General features: G+C 44.8%; 1 protein-coding gene across 6 annotated transcripts in view; it reads left to right on the top strand.

Moving 5' to 3' along the window:
* LOC121674001 (exocyst complex component 3-like protein 2) overlaps positions 1–24,551 on the top strand; it is a 39,499-nt gene that overhangs the window by 1,097 nt on the left and 13,851 nt on the right. For 3 of the 6 annotated variants that reach the window (XR_006019398.1, XM_042047911.1, XM_042047909.1), the window contains exons 2-7: positions 1,883–2,008; positions 14,238–14,564; positions 15,917–16,511; positions 18,157–18,274; positions 21,857–21,931; positions 24,067–24,167. Coding sequence is in view for 5 of the 6 variants with exons in the window: in XM_042047911.1 (XP_041903845.1) it covers positions 14,279–14,564; positions 15,917–16,511; positions 18,157–18,274; positions 21,857–21,931; positions 24,067–24,167 (1,175 nt within the window). In the remaining variant the exon portion in view is untranslated. Of the gene's footprint in view, positions 1–1,882; positions 2,009–2,353; positions 2,653–13,816; positions 14,565–15,916; positions 16,512–18,156; positions 18,275–21,856; positions 21,932–24,066; positions 24,168–24,551 lie in introns of those variants that run through there. The other 3 variants (XM_042047912.1, XM_042047913.1, XM_042047910.1) reach the window with 3 other exon arrangements.

Below are 24,551 nucleotides of genomic sequence, written 5' to 3'. Positions count from 1 at the left end.
ATCGTCCATGGCTAATTGAGAATTGAATATGTTCGGTTTACTGTAAAATCTGGGCTTTCTGGACACTCATTACTAAGGATGACTCCACAGTCACCAGTGAGTTCTGCACTAGATGCAAGATCATGGGAAGACATCTGCTGCCTGTCTTGTTTTGCTTGTATATCTATGTGCCCAGCATTACCCTTGCCTGGGTTTGCTTATCTGTGACCTACAGAGGCCTTGCAATAGATAGGATGCTCCGCGAGACCTGCCAAATCTCTGCTCACATCTGTGTATTCCAGACAGCCTGTGTGGGGGGGCGTTTCAGTGGGACACATTGCAGGCAGGAGCTGATGCAGCAGATCTGTCTCCTCTAAGGCAGTGCTTCAGGGCAGGCTGTGTTTCAAGGGTGGTCAGTAGGGAGAAGGGATAGGCCTGTGAACAACATTAGTTGGACCCTGTGCCAGGAGTCCTGGTGGGATGTGCCACATCTTCTGGCTGATTGATCAGAGCTCTGATGACTGACGAGGAGAGGTTTAAATATGTTGTGGGATGGAGCTTCTGTCATGTAAAATTCATGGTGCTGGCAGGCCATTTTTAAATAAAACATTGCCCTCTCTGAAAAAGACACAAAGTCTTCATTTCATGCTTGCAAAAAAATAAAAAAGAAAGAAAAAAGGGATATTTAAAGAATGAGTCTAATGTGATTTTGAACTTGGCCTCCCAGCAGCTTTGTACTGGAATGACACATGAACATTCCCATGAGGAAAGGTAACAGTGAGGGGGACATCACTTTGGTGAGAGGAGGAGAGGACTGGTGCTTTCTGTTTAGCAGGAGTAGAGGAGTTGCATTTCTCACCTCTGCACCACCTTCAGCTTCTGGGGTGGCTCTGTGACCTTGAGAGACACCATGCATGGTGCTGGTGGGCTACAGAGCAGGCCTGCACCAGCTCTCCTGTTACAGCACAGCTGATAACCCAGCTCCCGTTACACCTTTCCTTCTGCTTTTTGTTGGCCTGTGCCTATTGTCCTGCACTCATTAGTACTTCTTCTGTTACCAAGATCAGACTGTTTTCCTTGGGCTGCTCATAACTTCCATGGGTGTTGTGAATACTGAAATTTCTAAGGGACTTGTAAAAGTCCTGTGTACCTTGAGCAAGTAAGGCGTGATTATGTAGCCCTTCCTTTGTAACATGAATTCTTCCTCTTAAGGGAAGCCAGATAAATGAGGAAGAAGCTATTGTTTGTTGTTACAAAAGGCTCTTGAGCTAAATGGGACTCTGGCACCAACTATTGACTGTGTAATTTCTGAAATGGCTGCAAATCTGTTTTTGCCATTAAAGAGTGCAGTGAATAATTGCTGCTTTCAGTTCTTTTTCAAGGGAGTATTAGCCTGCTGGTTTAAACAGTAAGATAGAGAATGCATGTGTAATTATATAAACATGTACTGATTAAGTGTATGGGAATTAATTGATCCCCCTGAAAATATGGTTACAGAAAATTCAGTGCAACATCACATGCGAGGTGTTGCAGGTTATAGACAGCAGAAGTGTTCTGTGTGTGAGTATTATATGAGGGGTGGAAAAAAATGGAAAATTTGGGGTATAAGAAGCTGTCTTCATAATGTTTGTCCCAAACCAGTGGTTTCCCCAGGAGCAATATTAGAAACATGTGGCACATCAATGTTAGTTGAATGTAGTGAAGCATGGCTAACCCTCCAGCCAGCTTGTATCAACCAGGCCATTCCAGCTTTCAGAATATGTCCCATGTTCTTAAAACACCTCTGAGCATTCCTGAATATCATTCTTGCTCTCTGCCTCAGACACAGAGTTGAGTGCCCATGCTGTGCCATGTGTAAGGGGCCTGCCCTTTCCCTGTTCATTTGTGCTGCTTCTCTTTGCAGGATAACCTGCTGTTGCCTGCCCTGCATGGAAGATGTAGTTTGTGTAACTCCATCTGCAGTGTGTACCTGATGCTCTGTGGCAGCATGGTCTTGCTGGAGGAAGAAATGTTATTTGGAGTTTGGAAGGTGAGTTGGATCTGCTCCAGTTGTCTTTGTCTCTGCCTGTGTTGTTTCTTTTGAAGTTCTTGTTCCTTTTTGCAGGTACCTAGATGGTACCAACAGTTACCTGAGGGAGGCAGGATGCTTGGGATGGGAGCTTCAGGGCTTGAGATCAATAGCAAAGGACAGATGAAAGCAACTTTAATGAATTTTAGTCTGCTATGTGTGGTGGATTGCCAAAGAGGCACTTGAGACCCCAAAAGGCCCCTAATTCTGGGGCAGCAGGTCTTGGGCAGAGACAGAGACAGAAAAGGTGTCAGCAAACACCAGACTCTCCCAGCCAGCTCAACCTCTTCCCTTTCTCTGCGGCAGGAGAAGATTGTCCCCATGCTTTCATCCTCTCAGCAGCAAATTCTGATGTTCCTTGCTCAGCTTTGAAACCAAGAACCAGAGTTGTTTCCCAGCTGTGCAGAAGCTCTGGGCTGATGGTAATGTTCTGGGGAGGTGGGCAAGGAGGATTCTATGTGGAACTTCCCTCTTGCTGAGGTGACTCACCCTAGCAAGCAACTCTTGCCCATTCCATTGTGTGATCTGCAGCCCATCACAGCCGTGACTCATGAGCCATACAGCTGACCCTGCTGTCCCAGATCACATACATCTGTTTTTTTCATGTGAGTGGAGACGGGTGACGGGTTCCTGGGGCCTGGAGACAGGTTCCTGACATTCTTTGTTGTGGTTAATTTCTGGAAATTTAGGCTGTGGTTCATCTGCTCTGACATACACACATTAGTGCCTGAGCTACGCATTCTGAATTCCTTCTGCTGCTGATGAAGAGAAAGAGGCAGTGCTGGTGTGCTGCTTGAATGGCCTATTTTAGGTATCTGTATTCACTTGAGAGGAAGGACAGTGCCTGTTCCCGTGTCTTTTTTCTGCTTATAGAAGTACACTTCTTCACACTGGCCATGGCCATGCAGTTTGTGGAAAGACTCACCTCCTCAGAACTTGGATAGTCTGATGACTTAAGCACTGGGCAAAAACTCTGGATTCCCCAGATAGGCCAGGTGAAAGCCAGGCAAGTGGATATCTGGACACAGAAGGTGCTGGCTATAGGGGCCCTCTCCCCTGGCTTGTTTGTCTGATGGATATCTGTCAGGGTTGTGACCACTAACCTGCTGAATGAAAAGCTGGTGCAGGGTTTTGTTTCCTTGATTTGTTTTGTTTGTGCCAAGGAGGTAAGAAGAGCTCTCAGAAAATAAACTTGAATCTCTGGACAAGTTTTCTGTTCACTGAACTGGGTTCTCCTGCTGACTTTTGTCTGATTGCTGAGATCTTGGGTATACCCTTTCAGGAGTTGTGAAGATATGCATTTTCTTTTATCCTTCCAATTCTGCCTGATTCCCCATCTCCCATGACCCCTGGCATCTTTTCTGCTCCATATCCTCATCCCTTTTTACCTGTGTCACTGTCTTGCTTTTTTCATAGTCTCTCCGTGTTCTTGTCTGGTTTGATTTGCTCACTGCTGCCTGTGCTTTGTTTCATTGACTGCCAAGGCATGCGACCTGCAAAGTCTCTTGATAGTCTGAATTTGCCTTTTAAAAAGAGGCCCCAGATCTCAGGAACCTACCCAAAGAACTAAAAAAACAAACCACCCCAAACAGGACAGACAGGAAAATATACAGTGGATCTTTCTGTGTGCTCATAAATAAAAGTCAGAGAATCACATGGTTTTCTAAAAGTAACACCCATAGCAAGTGTTTTGGTAGGAATAATACTGACCTAGTTTGCATGTTGCCCATGTGCAAAAAAAAAAAAAAAAAAGTTGGTGAGGAAAACCCATTGCTTGGTGGAGTTTTTGCATTTGCTGAACCAGATCTGAATTGAGAGGTGATTAAACAGCTCTTATAGTCTCTTCTATGGACAATACTCTCGGGCACATGGTGTGACTCTTGGGGATGTCCTGTGCAGGCCCAGGAGCTGGACTTCTTGGGGGATGATTCTTGTGAGTCCCTTCCAAGGCAGCATATTCCACGATTCTGTGATTCTTGGTGGCCCCTCTGGAGGTTTCAGAGGAGAGGGGCTGGGGGAATTCTCACTTGCAGCATGGCCCACAGCAGTCACTTGCCTTCTGTGTAGGCTGGATGTGTAAGTTGCATCTGTGTGGTGCGGTCAGTGAGGGTCCACATGAGCAGAAATCCTCTTCTGCCACCTCAGTCTGGGATGTTCATGTCTGCAGAGTGGGCGGAATACCTCTGTGATCTGTGGACCTGAATTCAGGTATGCAAGTTTAGCTTTCTGTCTTCATCTGTGGCGCAGATTGAAACATTTTGGTATTGAAGGAAATTACCCTTGACTGCCCAGCTCCTGCCCACCCTGAGGACTCAGTCTGTGCTCCTGTCCTTGTCCCTGTGGCCAGCACTGCAGCATAGCCCTGGGGCAGGAGCTGTACCTTGGGGCACATGAGAGAGTTGCCCCTGCCTGCCAAGTCCTTCTCATCCCATCTGAGTGGATGTTGTTCAGGCCCTGGCCTGGACCTGGAACTGCTCTCTGTGGGCAGCTCAGCATCAATGACAGCAGTGACAGCAGCCATCAAGGGCTGGTATCAAGGTAGCACCTGTCACAGTGATGGACACCCTTGGATTTCCTGGAGATCACCCTCAGAGATCAGTGGTCTTTTGAGTATTATTGGTTAATATGCAAGATTTCTGATACAGGCATGTGGAGTGGCTGTATAGGATAGGATCTCAGGGAGATGAGGGAAAAGTGGATCAGCAGCAGAAGCAGGATGAAAAGGTCCTTTCCCCAGGGCTGACCCAACTTCCTATCCCTCTGAGCCTACTACTATCTTTACGTTATTGAGTGCCACAGGATGCACTCCCCATGTGTTGGAGAGCCGGCAGAAGGAGAAGTGTCCTGCATGGCCCACCAGTAGGACATGGCATTGCCTCGTTGAGGCCTCCCTAACTTCCCAAGGGTAATGGATGTACTGTGTCTGCAGCTGGATCCCACCACGACCTGGCAGTGTAGGGCTCAGCAGCCCTCGCTGGCTCATTTCCTTTTGGCATGATGTGAAGCAGCAGTCCTCGATCCAGCACAGCCTCGCGGCCGGCAGGAGCTGCCTCCGAGCTGCCGGAAAGCTGCAGGTGTCCCCAGGGCAGCTTTGACCACCCCGCAGTGCGGGCGTGTCCTCCACAGCTTTGGCACATCTCTGCCTCTCCATGGAGCCGTGGCTGCCTGGCCTGTCACATGTGCTGTAAGGAGGGCTGTAGCCCTTTCCAGACTCTGAAGTGAGAGCAGAAGTGTGTTGGGGAGTGCTTTGTGGGGATACGGATAGAGCTTTTATGGCAAACGGATGCCATCACTTTCCCTTAAGTTTATATCCTCTTCCTTTTTTTCCCTGTCTCTCATGATAAGCAATACATGAATTTCTGACTCTGAGCAGCCTTGATACTAGGAAATGCTCTCATTCAAGCAGAGAATCTAGGTCAGCTGCTCATAAGAATAGATCAAGCCTTCATTGAATGCAGCGGACGGACCTTCAGCGGGATGGGTTTTTCCCTGGCTTGTTTTGTTCATAGTGAGCTCCAGAAGTTGACAGACATTTTGTGGACAGCAGCTATAACATCCTGCCAGCAGGCTCGAAGCTTTACTGAATCAGTGCAGCACAGGGGAAAATCAATACTATGAGGTATTAATTGTGATTTTAATTATTTTTAACCTAAGGTAGGGCACTCAGTAATGAAGGATCTGTGTCTGTGGTCAAGACGATCTGATTTGAGAGAACATATATTATAAAAATGGAGTTTGAACTTTTTCTCTCATTTTGCACCTATAAATAACTGCTCTTACATATGGCATCTAATTATTTAATTGTATATGCAGATTAGATAGTAATTTACATGCTGTCATCCATGACAGCAACTAATAGCACTGGCAGTTATTTCCAGGAACATATGGTAATGCCAAAGGTTTTAGATATTAGTCAGTACCTGCCATACATATCAATATCGCTCCCCATCTCTTCCTTTCAAAAATGTTAGAATAAATTAATAATCACAAGGTGAATCTGCTTCTTCTTGGAACTGGTTGCACCTCAGAAGATCCATTGTATTATATATTTTATATAAAATTACAGTACAGCTTGGAGTTCCTGATTTATCTGGGTGTGATGGCTCCTTGAGACTGGAAGAGGAAAGAAAATGTTAATACGTTTTTTCTCCATTTTATTTATATGCAGAGTGAGGGAAGGCAGTGACAGACATGAAGGACTCAGGTCCCACTTTTACAAATAGGATCTGTAGACTTTTTTATCCAGAAGATGTTTTACAGCTCTTTGGCCTTCCTTTTGTGTAGACCTAAATGTTTAACCATGGTAAGGTCAGTAGGAATCAGGGCTAGGGACTGCCCAGTTCCTCCTCTTATCCTCAACAACAAAATCAGCGCAGTCACCTTTCTCCTAATGTAAACCAGGTTTTGAGCATGAAAGCTTGTATTTTTGCTGCCATTTCACTTGTTTTTCCCACATGTATAAGGTATATTGAACTGTGAAGAGTGGGGTAACAGCCAAGGAGACCTCAGTGAACATATAACCATTGCTGGGCTTGGAAGCTCCACATTAAAAACTTGCACAGAAAATAACCTTAGTGACCAAGGCAGCTGCCTGAAAATAGAGTGATTCTGTCCTGTGTCAAGATCAGCTGTATTGACTTGGTCGGCAGTTTATGTCATTTTCAGAGGCTGTTGACTCCAAGGCATTTGTTTTCATGTAGCCATGGAGCGTACAAACACCACTCTGCACCAGTACTTCCTGCTCACTAAAGAGATGTGTACAGGTAAGAGGCTGAATATTCTCTTTGAAACAAAAGGAAATTGTCACTTACTTAAATCCTTTGTTGGAATGTGGCCTTAATGCTCTTTTTTATTAATTTTCAAAAGTCTTGGCTCTTGACAGCCAGTAAATAATATGTGCTGGAGATCTAAGGTCATAACAGCGCATATAACGTGCTTGTTCATGATGGGAAAAAAATAGCAATTCCTTTTTTAATTTGCTCAATAATTTAGAAACATCCTTACAAGTCACCTAATTTTGGATCCTCGAGGACCACATCTTTCTCCTTTGCAGGGAGAATCTTTCTGTGAGCGATGAAGGAGGCAGAGTGGCTGTGAAGGAGGCGGCAGAGGAACTGTGCCAGCATGCTGGCAGTTGGTGCTGTGCAGCTCTCGGGAGCTGGGGTAGAGTCTCTGGATCTTTATATAGTGCTCCCTCCACTCTGCTGAGGTGTGGGAAGCAGTGGAAAGATGAGATATATCCTGATACTGACAGCAGATGAATGCATTACAGATACTCTTCCCTTTCCTTTACCTTGCTGGTTCCTTCCTCCCCAGGTTTTGCCCACCACAGACAGGAATGAGTCAGAAAATGTTGAAGACTCTTGGGCAGCTTCCACATCATGAAACAGTGCTGAATTTTCTAGTGCCATTTCTCTTCTAAATGCTTTTCTGGTTTTGGAAGAAAACCCAGTGATGCAGTGTAAATGTTTTATCACCATGTGTTTGGGAAGCCTGCTTTATTCAGCCTGAACTGATGCTAATAAAAATTTAATGCTTCTCTTTGTGCTCATGAAGAGTTCCTCTCCAGGGTATTTTTCTGAAGTAGTTTCAGAGGATGACTAGCTCTCTCTTAGGACCCTTTTGGGTGCCTCTTTCTATAGCAAGTCCTTCCCTGTAGCTAGCTAGCTCCAGTGCTAAGATTGCAAAAATCTCTCAAAACGGACCTTTTAACAGTGTGATTTGGCACCTTCTTGGATATCCTGAGCTTTACCAGGGCTAGTGGCTAAACCAGGTTGCTGCTCACTGTGGGGTGGGAATAGAGTTCTTGCTCAGGTTGTCCAGAAGTGACAACAGGAGATGCTTGGTGCAGAGCATTTCTGAAGGTTGTCTATACAAAAGCTGATCTCTTTTCTTCTAACTTCTCTCCTAAATAACCTGTTCAGCCATGAGGATAAGGGCCCTGAGTTGTATTGTCAATATACCCCACCCCATACTAATAAATGTATTAATATATTGATATATTAATACATTACATATTAATATGTCAATATGGTAATATATAAATCTATATTTATTCAAATATATTAATATATCAATATGTCCCATCCAATAGCTCTTTGGCAGTGCAGGTGCGTGGGGCATTCCTGCCTTAGTTTGTAGCCAGACACACTTGCAGTGAATGTTGAGTGGAGAAACAGTTGAATTTTGATATTTTGTTAGTATTGAAATGTGCCTGGCTCCTGTCAGAAGTCTCGGGGTATCCTGGCAGCTGATCTGTAGTTATAATTTTTAGCCTCCAGATGGTGTCTGGCAGATGTGCCTGTGGAGCCATGTCAGTACACTTGGGGGTGAAATACTGAAGACTGGAATTTACACAATCACTGGCCTCTTGTGGCAGCAGAAAAAGCATGCAAATGATGTCATGTGGATTTTCAGTCCCAAATCTCAGCATATGCTGCTCTATGTAGGGTACAGATGTGTGTAGGAAGTTTCCTGCGAAGCTGAACCTAAAGTTTTTACTTCTGGAAAGAATTGATGTGAAAATGCACAGAGGAATCCTGTCAATCTAAGGCAAATGAAGAGACTCAAAATTTTAGGCTTGTCTGTCCAAATGTAGATGGAATATTCATAATACAAACTTTCCAAAAAAGCCCCACTGCATAAAACAATAGATCATCTTGAATGAGACATGACAGTTGTTGAGGTAATGCATTCTTCACCATGGTAGCAAACAATATGAATTATTAATTTTTTTAAAAAATCTCTTTCCATTCCTAGGACACTAAACAGCATTTAAGTTGTAGATTTCCTCTGGCAAAGCTGCCCTTGAAACCTTCCTTGGATGTCTTCAGATAACTCGTAAGATTAGAAACCAAGCTGTTGGGTGGCTGCTCTTCTAGGACATGACCAGATTGGCAGCCTGCAGCACTGTGGTGTTTTCTGTGGCAGAAAACTTCCCTGAAGACTAAGTTGCTACTCCAGAAAGTATTGCTTTAGTCTTCTCTTACTATGTGGATTAAGATATTCTCAATGCGAGGATTTTAGGGCCACTTCAAACACCCCTATTGCTTGACTCTGTACAGTTCATCTTTAAAATTTTGGGGATTGTGTGTTTTATTTATTATTACTACTATTGTCATTGTTGTCAAAAGGGGAAGCATCTTCCTTAAAGCAATACTTGTTTCATTCTGAGAAAAGAAAACAGAATTAGGCAAGATCCCCAGGAATTAGCTAAAAATATTCTAAAGGAACAGCAAAGTAGGTTACTAATTAAGTGAAAATTGAGGTCAGTTTGAAATGGGGTCCTCACAATCAGAGGGAAAACAGAGGCAGTGCAAAATTTTATATCACATCCAGTGTTTTGTTTCAGTGTTCAGGGCAAGGGAAGGAGCAGTATCCAATTCTTCGGAACTTGTCCTTAGGACTTTAGTGTGGTTGCTGAAGGTGCTGGGACCATGCAGCCTCTCTGTCAATACACCTGCCTGTCCTCGCCTCATAAACCAAATTCCTTCCATTTCAAACAAATCCAGAGAAGGACAGAAGTCTCAGATTAACTTCTTCAAAATTGGATAAAAATCAGTGGCTGAGCAGAGAAAAGCTACTCAAGCAAACACACTCAGGAAGAGAAAGGAAGAAGCTTCCTTCTTTCCCTTTTTCTCCAAAATCTCTGGCCTGTTTGGGGTAGCACAGATCTCAGATGAGAGATTGCAGCCTGGCACCAGGAGTCACTGTAGAGAAGCAACTTTCTTTCATCTGTTGCTATAGGAGAGGCCACTTGTATTAAATATTTGTGCTGCTTTATTTGCTCTTGCACACACAGAGGTTATTTGGAGAGTACAGGGATTTGCTGAGCAACAGAGACAAGGAAACCATGTTTGTGTATCTTCAGACTGAGCTGCTGGGTGGAGTGTCTGATGTGAAATAAAGGCTGAGTTCATGCTGTGTTTTCTTCCTTAGCAGGAGCAGTGAAGGTCTATCCTCTCCTCAGACATGTATGTTTACAAAGTGTGTAAGGATGTACTACTTTGTGTGGGCCACCTTCTGTCAGTTGGGTTAAAACTGGCTTTAAAATTGGTTAAAACTGACTTAAAATCCACTCTTGTGCATTAGGGCAGGGGATCACATGAATACAGAGATACATGCAACCTCTGGCTGTGTTGTCTTGCTTCCTTAGGAAATAAGAATTAATTTTCCACAGGATGATAAACCTCTAAATGTGCACAATAGACAAAGTCACCTCTTGCATATGACTGTGATGGCAATGCCAGCTGCAATGTCAAATGTGAGGGGGAGGTGCTTTTGTTTTGTTTCTTTGTTGGTTTGTTTGTTTTCTCTCTCTCCAAAAAAACTTTCCTTGCTTGGAATAGAGACTTGCTCTTCTTTGATTGCTGATGAAATCAAAGATGCTGTGTGTGAGTGGAGGAGCACATTGTCAGACTACAGCATAGCTTCACAGAGTGGTTTTGCATGGATTTGTATCCTAGGGAGCCAACATCTTTCTGTGCCATACTCTGCAGGTTTTATCATCATAATTAATATCCCTTTCTGCCATGTTTCATACCTTTGGTTCAAAGTGGTGGAAAGTACCAGCATGTTCTGGAAACAAAAGAAGGAGGTGAAAAAAACCCCTTCTCTCCACATACTGCAGATCCACCTGTCTGTTAGGACCAAGTGTATTTCATATAGCAGATGCTACTGAGCACAAAGTTTCCATTGTCTGTGCCTGACTGTGTTCGCATAGTGTCCCTGCAAAGGAAGCAGGGGCATCACTGCATTGCTGGAATTGGAATATTAATGTAATTGGACTCTTGCAAAGTCATTTAATTTGTAGTCCTAGTAGTCTGACTTCATCGGATTAGCATCCAGACCAAACAGCTATTTTTCGAGTCAGGCACACAGTCCATTTATTATGAAGAGGTTTTATCTATACAGGCAGAAGAAATGGGAAACAGCAAGATAAAGAGTTAAGTCAACAGAGAAACAATATAAAAAATTTATCCAAGATATTCACTTGTTTAATGGAAAATCCCAAAGACAAAGGAGTTACAGTTTTTCCAAGATAGGAAGACAGAGTCTCAGTGATGTGGGGAGGCTGTGGACTTTTCCAGGAACTCCAGGCAATGAGGGAAACTCCTGAATGCTGGGGATGTTCCTAGGAGACAAATTGCTCCTCTTTCACAGTAGGCATAGCAAGGGTCATGGCAGGGAGAATGACCCTGCTAGAGGACATCCCACTGTGGATAAATGGAGGCATTGAAACACCAGGAAGGAGAGGGCTGGCTTCCAAGAAGTGGCTTTGGAGGAAGAAAAAAGTTGTTTGGTACACCTGACAAAGGAGTTTGTTCAGAAGCAGAACTGTCCCTGCTCTTGGTCCTGTGCCCTTGTGGTTTCCTATTGCCCTTCTTTCCTTGGAACGGCTCCCCTTGTGTGAGTATCTCAGGAGCCCATGGAAGGAGCAGATAAAACATGGCTGTGCCCCAGTTCATCTGCCCAAAACAATGGTTTTGGACAGCAAACAATCCCCTTTGCATTATGTAAACTCTTAGTGAAAAACCTCTGTTCTAGTTTGGTCTCAACACTTTTATGTAAAGGTGTAGCTTCCCTGTGAGCTCTGCTTGTCTCAGCGTAACACCATCCATGGGAGCAGTGTGGTAGATGATGTTCCTAGAGACTCAAATCATCCCCATATTTTAAGCGCAGAATTTTAGCCTGAGCAGTAAAATAGCATTAGAGACAGAGGGCAGAGACCTGTACACCCTGCATGTACTGCTAAGGCACACAGGCCCAGAAAAGCAGGCTGCTGGTGGCCTCTGGGCAGCTCCTTTGTGGAATGTCCCCTTCTGTGAGAGCGCATTCCCCTCAGTGACAATGTCCTTCAAGCCAAAGCAATTGTGGGCAGGGGGTGCAGAGTGGGTAACGATGGATTGCTGCTCCACTGGGGCATCACCTCCCGCTGCTGCTGGGCTCAGCACCCTCGGCCAGACTGACCACCCCCATCCTGCTGCCCCTTCACAGGATGCTCCTGGACTGCCTGCTCCTGGAGGCCATGGCCTGCCCTGCCTACACACACTGGTTGCCCTGGTTTGTGAGTGAGGGGAAGGCAGGACAGAGGAGCCATCTGGGTTTTGGTGCTGCAGTGCTCGGGTGGGCTGTGCTCTGAGAACACTCTCATCTTGGGGAGTGTCTGACATTCCCTTGATTGAGTGGGTCAAGTGGTTCATGGAGGAAGAGATGGTCCTAGCCTCAGGATGTCTGTCCATCTCTGCAGTCACTCCTCACTTTCCACAGGCTTGTATTGTATTCCCTTGAAAGAAACTTTCTGGGAAAACACAGCAATTCCCACACATCATGTTGCCACGGTCTAGGGCACGATCTGCAATTGTGTGTTCAAAATCTGTGTACTGAAGAAAATCTTGCCTTCAGGACTGGTGCTTTGACATCTAATTTCTTTCCACAGAGAAGTCTAGGGAAATGTCTAGGTTTTTGTTGGAGACAGGCTTGTTGGGAAAAGTGAAACATAAACATATTATGTTAGAATTTGCATGGGAAAATATTGCTGAAGGGTTTCAGCATGCCTGGAATGCTTCTCTCAGTACTGACCCTCTTACTCCGTCTTGTATCCATATACTGTGCAGCTATAACATTCCAAATGAAACATTTTGACTTCTGCTGATTGAAAATTAAGGTCAAAATGGAATGTGTATAAAGCCTCCTAATTTTCAACTTTATTCACAAGCTGGGAAAACACTGTATTTTGCAACCTCAGTATTTCCTACTGGCAGCAGTTCAAATGTGTGACCACTGCTGGAATTTCTGTTTCTCTTTCCAACTGAAATGTATTTATTTCCTCCTCCCTATTGTTACTAATTAATCAAATGGCTTTGTGATAACATGCTGGTGGAATTAAGCACCGATAAAAGAGCCAGGACAACGTAACATTTACTTGGTTTCCAAGAAGGAAACTAGTGGAATTTTACAATCATGAAAATGTAGAAAATCTTGGAAGAAACTGCAGGCATTAAACGCAGAAATATGAATTCACATATTTGAAACAGTCTAGATGATGTGTGGAAAAACCACCCTCTAAATTCTTATCCCCGAAATCATTGTTGCATAGCGTATGGTTTTGAATCAATACAGCTTGTAATGATTAATACAAACTGTCCTCAGCTGATGAAAATCCTCAAGTTCTTGATTTAATCTTTATGATAATGGAATGGAGAATTAAACCCAGTTTGTAATTCTCTTGCAAGGATGGTGTGGTAAGGACAGCATTTCAGCTTCTCTCCAAGTCCTCACAGAAGTGTAGGGACTTTAAAAGAAATCTATTTTAAATGCAAGCTCCTGGATTTAAAGGATACTTTCTGTGGAGGAATTTTTTCTGTGTTTATGGTCAGAACCTTTAGCAGCCCAATACAGACCTCGTGCTAAGCAGAGATACATCCCCTTTTTCTTTACTTGTGGATACTGGCTGGTGAAGTGATCCATATGTGTGCATACACACACACACACACACACGTATATGGTGGATTGCTGCAATGTTATGCCATTTATATCCATGTGTGTGTATGTAAATTTAAAATAATACATAATAGAGTACATAGTTGCTGGAGTATTGCACATTCCAGAAGGCTGAGATCACTCATCTCCTCTGAATGGTGTTATTAAAACATGGAACACCCATTCTCTGGGCCTTTACATCCCTGGTGGCTAGCACTAGGCTTGCTGGGAGGTGAGGGAAAAACTTTTCTCCAAACCCAGATGTAATCTCCCTGCCAAGGAAAAACTCAGGTGCAGCCTGGGCATGTGCAGTGGGTGGAAAAGGATGTGTGCTCCATAGAAACTATTACTAATCAACTCCCCATAACTGATAGGATTGTCATCAAGATAAATGGCAGTGCAGGGATGTTTTAATAGTTTAGAAAACGCCAAAAATCCCCCTGGCTTTCCCCCAGTGGTTGTGGTTAGATTATGTATGAGGTTTCTGACATTATTTTCCTAGAAGAGGGAAGGATTACATAAGAGGGCTGGAAGCCTATAAAAGTGTCCTCACTTGGCACGGACAGGAACCAGGTTAGACTTTTTCAAAGGCAGCTGAAGCCTGTAGCTGCACAGAAAAAAAATAAATCAGAAGAAGAGAGAACTTCTTTGGGAGATAGACACTAAGATTACTTTGCATAGAAGTGTTTCTCATGTTTTCTTCTGATAGTATTCCCAGTTGGACAGAAAGCACCTGAATCTGCTTGGATCATGAGGAAAACAAAGTATTCCTGGGCAGCCTTCGTGGGAGGAGGCAACAAGAAGGGGGAGAAAATGGCTGGGGAAAATGCAAGAATACTGCCTGAGGCCACACATGAGGAGAGAAAGAAGCAGGAGGTGAAGAGGAAAGGGAAATTGAAAACCTTGGCAAACAAATTGCTGAAGACTGTGGTTGGTGGGAAGGAGACAGTGGAGAAGGCTGGTGCTGAGGATGTGGCAGGGAATTTGCTGAAGATATCGACCAGTAGGAAGGGAGTTGAGAGAAGGATGCCTGCAGGTAACCTTGAAGTTATCTCTGGGTCCAGGCCTGGATCTTCTCTGCCCCTCCCAGCCCCGCAGGCTCTTGTTTTTCATTAACTTCTGGATTAGGTTCTTTCCACTCTCCTCCTCCCCATCCTTGTCCTGAATTCTTGTCCCTTCTGAACCATACACTTGCTACTCTGGACTGTTCTGTATTTCACTTTCCATTTGCCTCAAAATGTTTCTCTTTACTGTTCTTATCTTTATCCCTGCAAAGACTCCTGATGTGTCTTGTGAGAAAGACGATGTACGTGTGACTGACGCCCCATTAGTGTGACTGTGCTGTTCCTCCACAGATGGGAGGGGGAGGTGGGTTGTACACGGGCTGGTTGTGCCAATTGAACATCTCCTATGTCTTGCATGTATCGAGGCAGAACAGGTGCAGTTTACAGACCCCTCCTGAATAACTTGACAATTGCTTTGCTGGAGATCCTTGCCTCATCCCTTCTGCATTTCATGTCATGTTCGTCCCTCCAGTCCTGTTCAGTTTAATTCTTACTATATATATGAGATGTTTTCATAGAGGAAAGGTAGGAAGGATATAGGTAAAATATAGTGGAAGCTCATGCTTTTTCACTCTTCACTATACACCCAAAGTTGCATCCTGAATTATTTAAGTCCCATTGCTTTTGGCTTTACCTAAATTTCCCTGCATTCTCATCAAGTTCGATTTGTCCTCTGGGCTCTGTTCCAGATACCTTTGGACAAATCTTAGCCCTTCATTGCTCAACCTTGTAATCTGCAAAACCTGTGGAAAAAAACCCTGCAGCTCTGTGCAGCTGTTGTGAGAGTACATCTAACACTTGTTGGTTCGCTGAATGTGCTAGGTAAGATACTTTGGAAACAAGCAACACTGAAAAATTTCCTTCCAAGGGAGCTTGCAGCACTTTGGTCCTGCCAAGATTTCTGTAGAGGAGGCAGAGAATTCCTTCCAGGCTTGACTTTCAGCTGTTGGCTTGTTCAGAAGATGTCCTTTCTTTAATGCTTTTCTTCTGGACAGAAGGTACATTTCTTAAGGAAAGACTGTAATTAATGAACCTTCATTGCTCACGTGAGGAGGTCTCTGGAATGATGACAGAAAGCTGCAGACTAATCTGCAGGCTTGGTTAACCTGGAGGAGAAAGGATGAAAGAAATTTAGAAACAAAAATGTGCTTGCCCTGAGGAAACTGGGAGATGCTAGTGCTAGACCTTAAGTGGGCTGATCTTGAGCAGATCCTGAGGAATTGCAGGATACATGTAAACTAGATACTTCATAACTTGGATATTAAAGTGATGGGTCCTATAGGTAAGTGGACAAACAGCAAGTTGTGTTCTTTTTCTGTTGCAGAGGAAACCATCTGCAGATCAATTGAGCAAGGAAAATTTTTGGAAGCTTGTAATCAAATTTATAATCTGGATCATTCTGGAAATGATGGTGTGGGAAAGTCTGAATCACTTTATGCACTGCTGGCTGAACGAATGTGGACTGTAGTGGGAGAAGTGCTCAGTGGAAGTGATAGGATGCTCCTGGAGCCATTGCAGTCAGTGGGGGAATCACTGAAGTGGGAGAAGCAGAAGGAAGCAGAGTGGCTTGGCAACAGCCGAGAGATGGAGTCTGTTTCCACCTGGAGTCCAAACTTCTGGAGAAAAGATCTGGAGGAAAAACTAACGCAGTACATGGCAGCCCAGATTCCCCTATTTAGTTCTTCTACTAACACAGATGAGACTGCACTAAAACAGCACCTGAGTCATCTGGAAACAACATTTCTCCCCAGCCTGGAGCACAGGAGTGATGTCTTCAAGGAAGCAGGGCTGCTCGTCACCTATGCCCGCTGCTATCATGCCTGTTTGTGTTCTCACCTTGCCACACTTACTGACAGTAACTGTCTCAGCTTCAGCCAATGTCTTTTAATTTATGAATGGAGCATTAAAATGTACAAAAGGTATGTCTGAGGGACTTTTTCCTTCATTTTTTCTGTATCTCTATTTTTCACGTCTGAGAACAATCCCTGCTTCCTGATAATGCTGTGATGATCAGGATTCTTGCTGAGTTTAGATTTGCCCACTTGTCTCTTTTATCTACTGTGCTCTCAGAATCAGAGCCTTTTTTCATTGCAGTACTTCCTCTTTCTGAATCCTTAATACCACATTCAGGGTTTACCTAGGGTGGACAGGTATTTCTCTGCCTGTTGGACATGCACAGTTTTCTGCTTTATTGAACAATTTCTTTCCTTGCATCAAGCCTTTTTTAGCAAGATCCATAATACCCCAATTACCCCAGAGTAATTTTCCTTGGTCTTTATGTCAGCATGGTACGCTATAGATTTCTCTTGTTCTGCCCTTGGTTCTCACACTGCTTTATCTGGCTTGTAATTTTTCCAGTTTTTTCTGTATTTCCTTCATTAGTGTTCAGATCACTAGAAAAACATGTAACAGATCATTAAATTCCTTTCCAAGTTTGGGGAAACAGATATGGCTTTCCCCTTGATCTGAAGAGTGACACATCTGGGACCCTTTGGCCCAATGTGAATTCAAAGTCTGTGGGTGTCATCAAAGCCTGCAACCTTCTTGTGATTTCTTTTTTTATGGTGGATGAGGCATTTGATTCTCTGTGTTTGTGGTTTAATTGCTGCTTGGCAGCTCCAATCTACTTATGCCCTAATAGTTCTCAGCCTTTTTGGATTAATTGATTGCTTTCATCCAAGCCTACAGCTTCTCTGTTTCTTGTATTAATTACACTTATAAACCCTTGAGTAGCTCATAAGCAGTTCATCAGGTGGGCTCTTCTCCCAGCCAGCTCCTGAAGGAGGGAAGTAGTGTGGTAGGTACTCACTGGCCATCATCAGGCAAGGGGTCAGGAGTACCACTTGCTGCTGCTTTTAAAATGGTAAAGCTTTGGAGTAATAGATTGATGAACTATTGAAAATTTAATAAAATTGGAGGTGAAAAATTATGTAATTTAAATATATAAAGGAAAGTCAAATATAGGAAAAAATGTATTATACAAATGCTGAACTCCTTCAAGAAAAAAAAACCAAACCAACCAAACAAGTAAGACCAGTAACTGTATTAGTCAGATGGCAGTGAAAAAAGTGGAAATGAGAAGATTCTAGACTTCAGCATTTGATTTTTCCTGTCTAAATACAGTTACAACCTCCGTGAAAGCTCATGAATAGATGCAGGTGTCTTGGTATATACCTGCTTCTTATTCCATTCTGAGAGAATATGTGACACTTGCAAAATTGTGCACCCATGCAAGTGTGCTTGGGAGACTCTCCCCAAGCCTAAGGAATTCAGCAGCAGCAGTGGGGGAAGGGGAGAGGGAAGCAACAAGCAAAAATCTTAACTTGGGCAGCACATGTAGGAAGAAGGAAAAGAAACAGCACAAAAGAATAGCTGGCAAAAGGCCATTGTAAAGATCATCTACTGTGCTGTGGCTGCCCAAGCATGACAAACACTGCTGGGTCCTTGCAGGACACCCTGTTTGCCCCGTGTGAGGCTGTGGTGCCAGGCAGGGGGTGCCAGGCAGGCGACGCTGTGGACCCGCGGGAAGCTGCCCTCTGGCTGAGCTCTTGTTTCTGTACACAGTGGCAGCCAGGCGTGTGAGAGACCCGGGCACATCCCCCAGCACAGCCTTTCCCTTGGTGCGCAGTGCCTCATGTGGATTATTTTGAAGACTGAGGAAAAGTTACTTGCAATCGCACTGGTAAGAACTCAGGAGTTTTACCCCAATCTGCCTGATCTTTTCCCCAGGCCCTAAATTAAGGGGTGCCCTTGTTAAATAGCCAGCTCTGCTCAGGCATGTGCGAGCCCCGAGGTCTCCGTCTTCACCAAGTTTCATTGCAGAGCACAGATGTGAAGATCCATCCCTGCTGCCAAAGGGATGCTGGCCTGTCCTTGCTCCTCTGCAAGGAAATGCTGCGACATTTGCAAATCTCTCTTCGTTCCACTGCTGCATGTTCAGAGAGCTGCAACCTGCTCTGCTCAGAAACGCATTTATCTGAAGGAAAGGGAGACTATGGGTGAAACCCACTTCCATATTGAGGGCCATTTCAAGATGTTGTTCATCTTTTCTCCATCTGTTAATGATCCCATCATGTGCAACAGTTGGGGGTTTTTTTGCAGCCCCTTTGCCTCAGCTGTGCAGGATATTGAGGCTGCTAAGTCTGTCTGTGCGTGGACCCCTCACAGTTCCCTCCAGCCTACTGGACTGACTCTGCTGAGGTTAGAGCAAAGATTATTTCCAGAACTCAGCACAACAAAATGTGCAGCTGGTGCCCATCCAGCAGCCCTCTGCAGAGAATCCTGCCTTGTGATCCCACAGGTGACCCCAGCCCTGAGGCTGCAGCATCTCTTTCTTCTCTCAGCAAAGCTCCCCCTTTGAAGAATTCTGTTGAGACATGTGGAATACAAATGAAGCCAGGAAGATGTGTTGTAGCAACGGGGAGTTCCAGAGGAAACCATGTTATTTGGAAAACTCAGCGGGGCCTCTTTTATTCAGCTAAAGCTGAAATGAAACTGCAGGAGTTACCTCACTCAGCTCTCTTGCTTTCCATTTCCACCAGCCCCTGGGGAACAGAGGAGGGGAAATTCCATGGCAAACTGCTGAATCATCCCAGGGAAGGTACTCTAAATTGCAGAGATTTTCCTCTAGACTTATTCCCTGAGGGAGAACACGAAGGTAGTCACAAACACGGGAGTAGAAGTGCCAGCTGGTGACAATGTGCTTAAAGCCTACTGGTTTCAGTGTTTAAGTATCATTATGGGCTGTTTCTAATCATTACCCTGGAGAAGACCACGTGTTATTAAGCTCTTTTTTTATCATTTGTTGCAAAGAAGGAGGTGACTTAGGACAGTGCCACTGAGGTTATCCTAGAGCAAGTCACTGAGTCATTGACAAGCCCTCAAAGAGGCTGACTAACAGTGATGGGAAATTTAACTTTTTTTTTTTTTTTTTTTTAGTTCTCTCTAATGTAATAGCTGAAGAATGCTTTTGCTTAACCATGGGCTTTCTGCTTTCCTAATACACTGTGTGCTTAGCAGACTCACCTCAATCTGGTAGTGGTTATGAGCTCTTGTGCCATGCTGCCTCGAGTTTTCATGCCACTTTGGACCCTGAAGCATTGTAGCTCTATGTGGTGCTGCATTGTCCAGAGAGAACAGAGCTGGAAGTGCTGGAAGTGTAGCACAGCATTGCCCCAGCTTGCTTCAAACCTGGCCAGCTTGGGACCAGCTCCAGATTCAAGCTAATGAGCTTGAGTGGACATAAGCTGACTCCATATGGAAAAATTATTGATGTCTCTTCAGCTCAGTGGCACATCTTATAAAACCTGTTTTATCCCTCTATTTTTGTTTCTAGAGTAATTCAGCCCTTCATTATGCTAATATACAGGAAGTTGCTATTGAGCAAAAATCCTGTCATTATCTCTGAACAATTGTCATATATAATTGTGACTAAACCACGTGGTGTGTGTTTTGCCACTTCAATGGATGACTACATTTTTCAGAATGAAAAGATCCTGACCAGAAAAAGTCATGGTCTGCTTTGCTTATGAATACCTGGCTTATCGCTGGGTGTGGCAGCTTGATATCTGTGCAAAGTAAAAGTACTTGAAACAGAAATGAGCGGTGAGAACTGTGACCATATCTGAAGGTGCTGAGATCTCAGATGCCACATGGAGTTCAAAACCACTTCCAAACTCCAGTGTGGGGAACTTGGTCATCTCTGCATGCAGGAAGCATTCCCCTCAGCCTGGACACTCTGGGGCAAGGGAGCTTTGTGCCTTTGAGGTTGCAAAGTTGGTGAACTGAAAATGCTGATGCCATTGACTGGGTTGTCAGTCTGTCACTTCTGCCCTTGTTGTACTGGGGAATTTGACATGAGTGCAAGGCAGACCTTCCAGCATGATGCCAGGGTTCATTCTCATGCTCATTTACACTAGCAAAGGATCGCTTGGGTCTGTGTCTTCTCCCCACCACCCCTCTGTTTTTTCAAATGGATAAAAGGAGGACTGAGAAGTTCATGTTCTGCAGTCAGCACAGGTGTACTGACCATCCACGGATCTGAAGCCTTGCAACATTTTGGTCAGACAGGAAGGAACAAGAAGGAAGCTGTGCCTGTTTATGACAGCAGAAGTTCTGGTCCTCTCCACGTTGGAGCTTTGGTGCCTGAGATGCTGGTATCACTACAAGAGCTAGGACAAGCAAGCTGTTTCTATTTCAGACACATCATCTGATCCAAAACAACTAAGTGCTGCGGCTCAACAAATTATTAGTTGCCTTGCAGTTCCTCACTAAGCCCTGCTTTGTCCCATTGGGGGGGGGGTAGGCTCGAAGTGTTTGTGCAGCTCAGATGGGATGTGCTATCTCAGCACATTGTGTTCACACATTTGCTCACAGTCAGGTGATGGCACTTGTGAGGAAAGGAATTTTTCTTGGTTGTTTGCAACTGCTTACTTGTCTTTGATTAACACTTTTCAGTGAATATGGGAGAGCAGTTGTTTTGAATATACTTTCAATTAAATTCTTCAGCTGACAACCAAAAATTTCCTAATTCATCAGCCAGAAAAGAACAAAGACAAAAATGGGAGATCAGACTTTACATTCCTTGGAGGAAGATTCAGAAATGAAATAAATAAGTGAGCCAGTCTTTTCATTTTAAAGCTTCTATAAAGGTCAGATCATGTTTTAAGCAACAAGCCCTTTCTCTGCAGTGTTAGTTTTGTTTTTACAGTCATTCAGACTAGCATAAGCCAGCCAAATCTTGGGAAATTTCCCGTTGTGCAGCCTCATGGGGCCCATCTCACCATGACAGTAGCTCTAAACACTAACCCCTCTCCTCTTGGCATTCACAAGTCCCTGGCTCAAGCAAGGGAATGGCTTTAATTTATGCTTGCTGGTTTCTGCGGGTGCTGGTTGGAGAGAGGAAGGGTGGAAAATCTCAGCTACAGTAGCTGGCAGCATGGAGATGTGTCTAAGCATTGTTTTGCTGTGTGGGCGCCTTCATTTGAGCTAAGCTAACTAGGGAAGGCTGTAGATAACCCAAGCTGACACTGGGATGAAAGAAAGCTGCAAATCATTTAAACTCAAACAAACAATGTAGAACAAAACAGAACAATGTTATTAGGTCAGCTGGAAAATAGCCAGGCTTTGGGTTAAATGAGACAGCCAAAAAAGTAGAAGCAGAACTTCATCTAGTCCAAATGCATAATGAGAGGCTGGGAAAGCTAACTCATTATGAATGCCATTGTATCTAAACTGTACTTTTTCATTTTCTTTTGTCATTTAGAAGGAAGTAGGGAAAGCCCTGAAAGAAGCCTTTGATATTGGGAAACCCCCTTGTGCGGATGCTGCAGTCATTGAGGTAAACGGGGGGGAACTGAAAAGCTCCCATACTTCAGGGCAGTCATGTTTTTGCACACAAGTATGTGGGTATTTGGCAAGACTCAGTTTTGCATGTCTCAGGCTAAGCTCAATGTATTAAAATACTGCAAGCTGGCTGCCATACTTAAACTGTGTCTGTTTGCTCCCAAACGTGTTTTTGTCCTGGGCATACATAAGGAAAAAAAAAGCCTTACTAAACTAAGGATAAGCCTGAGCTGATTCAAGCTGAAGCTGCATTTTCATACAGGCACCTGGATCTTCATGTAACCTTTTGGCAAGTTGTGGTGTATCTTACCCAGTCTGCCCTGTGTGAATTCTGCAAAGTGCTTTTATAAAAGGGGAAGAGCTGCCGAGCTGTGGCAGGGCCCCATGTCTGGCAGTGCAAAATGCAGGCAGGCTGCTCCCTGCTTGTCCCTGCTGAGACTGCTGCCCTGGTGGATCAGGCAGAGCAAGGGGATTCTGCAGAGCACAGCAAAGGCAAGTGCTCCAAGGGCATTGCAGGAGCACACCCTGCTGATTGATGAGCAGCACATACCTGTGTGGGCAGTGGGTGTTTGGATCAAGACCGGCAGAAGGATTAAAATAAATCTTGGAGTTTACATGCGGGCTCAAGTGGTGCTAGAGATCAGGGGCAGGTTGTGGGCTGCCATGACTGTATCTTTCTTCTCCACTTCCACCACCCCAGCGGCAGTCCCGTTTCAGGTCATGAGAGAGGGAAGTAGTTCCATGGTCCTTTGGGATGGCAGCAACCTCAGGCTTTGGAAGCATTGCAGATCAACAGCAGCTGGTTTTCCTTGTGAGGATACAGCTTTAGCTGGCAAGCACTGGCTTTTCTGGCCAATCCCAAACCCAGGCACCAAATGCAGAGCTCACAACAGGGACTGTTTCCTCCTTGCCTTGCCCTGCACCTGCTGGAGCAATGGAGGAATGATGTACCTGTGCTAGGGGGACTTTTAGCTACCAAGCTGTTTCTTTTCCTGCTCCTGACTCACAGTGAAAAATTTTCTAACAGGAACTAGGACAAAGCCTGGTTTGAATCCCCTAGTCCTCATATCTGTAACATCTGGCCATGCTTCAGCATGAGCTGTTTCACTGTGTTGTGTATGCAACTGACAGGTTTGAATGCTCTAGGGTGGGTGATGGAAAAGCCTGGATAAATAGGAAAGCCTTATGAAATTACCACCTCCTCAATTTTCTCAGGCTGACACTTAAGCTTCAGATAGAAAATGAACAAGGTGTCATGGAAACTCATCAGCCGTGGTTTTCCGACACTTTGGGGTGGTGTATTTTATCCTGTCCTTTTGGGTGAGCTTTTACATCTGTTGTAAGCAGTGGAAAAAACCCTTCATGGTGTGAGGCACCCTTTGTCCCTGGCTGACGAACACTGGGAGAGCACAGCATATGGGTCCATCTGTCTCCTTTTATCCATCTGGCTCTCCTCCCCTTGCAAGCTTTTGTTTCCACAGAGCAACTAATGGGCACCATTAGGTTGCCACCTGCTCAAGCCAGCCCAATATGGGGTGAATTTTGAGCTGTCTGGCATAGCCCACCTCCTGCAGACACCTGGGCCACCCAGCTGGGGTCAGTGGGGCAGGACATGTGCAGTAGGGTTTAACACACAGCTCTGTGTCAGGTGTGAGTGGTGGTGGCTGGGAAGGTGACACCTGCCCTCTCCTGGCACCCCATGTAGAGACCCTGGTAGAGGTGCAGGGCACACAGTTAGATCTGTCTGATCTTCTTTTTAGTGGCTGTACCCAAATTTGTCTGTGAGGGTGAGTCAGATGGAAGCACAGCTGCTCCCACAGATGGCAGGTCTGCGGATGAGCTGAGCTGCCGGGCTGGATGTGGCCAGCAGAGAACATCTGCAGGGACAAGATTTTCCCCAAGCACAGGCCTGCTGACCACAACAAAAACAGTGGTAGCAAAGGTGTGGGGTCAGGCATTACAATCAGGTTAATGAAAAATACATCTATTTCCACAAGGGCTCTCAACTGAAGTTGTTGCCTAGAGGGCAGAGGGATTTGCTGCAGGGTAAGCAGTAGGATGTATTCCTGTTCACTGCATAGGGAACAAATGGCCCTGGCCAGTTCTCTTCTCACATGTTGAAATCCACAGATACTAACAGAGAAGACAGAGACTGCCAGGCAAGTCAGTGAGAGCCTGAGCGAGAAGGTGGAAGCTGAGTGCCTGGAGGAGTGCCTGAGATTCCTGGAGAGGTAGGAAGGATGCTGTTTTCTTCCTTGGTGACATTCTTAATGCTCAAAAGAAAGAAACCCTGATGAAGCAGCTGGTGATGCTATGTTCACCTGGATCTTGATGGCTGTTTCCCATCAAGCTGTTACCGGAGAGACAGCACTTCACTGCTGTTTGTGTCCTCAGTATTTGCTGTTGGACTAAAGCTGAAGGAACAGAGTGCGTCTGGACTAGCTGGGACAGGATAAGGCCTTGGGGGATGTTCTGGAGAGGCTCAGACCTTAAACACACCTGGGAAGAGGGGCAACCATGTGTCCAGTACCCAGGTCTAGACCTTCCTACCCTGGCTGTGCTTCCCAGGCACAGTGTTTTCTGCTGGCTCTGTGGGAGGGTGGGGAGCTCTGCTC

This window comes from Corvus kubaryi, unplaced genomic scaffold (assembly GCF_017639235.1).
Source record: "Corvus kubaryi isolate FWS band 111438036 unplaced genomic scaffold, C.kubaryi_AGA036_p1.0 66, whole genome shotgun sequence".
NCBI lineage: Eukaryota > Metazoa > Chordata > Aves > Passeriformes > Corvidae > Corvus > Corvus kubaryi.
The sequence above is the reverse complement of the archived record's forward strand: the minus strand, read 5'-3'. Positions and strand labels throughout refer to the sequence as shown.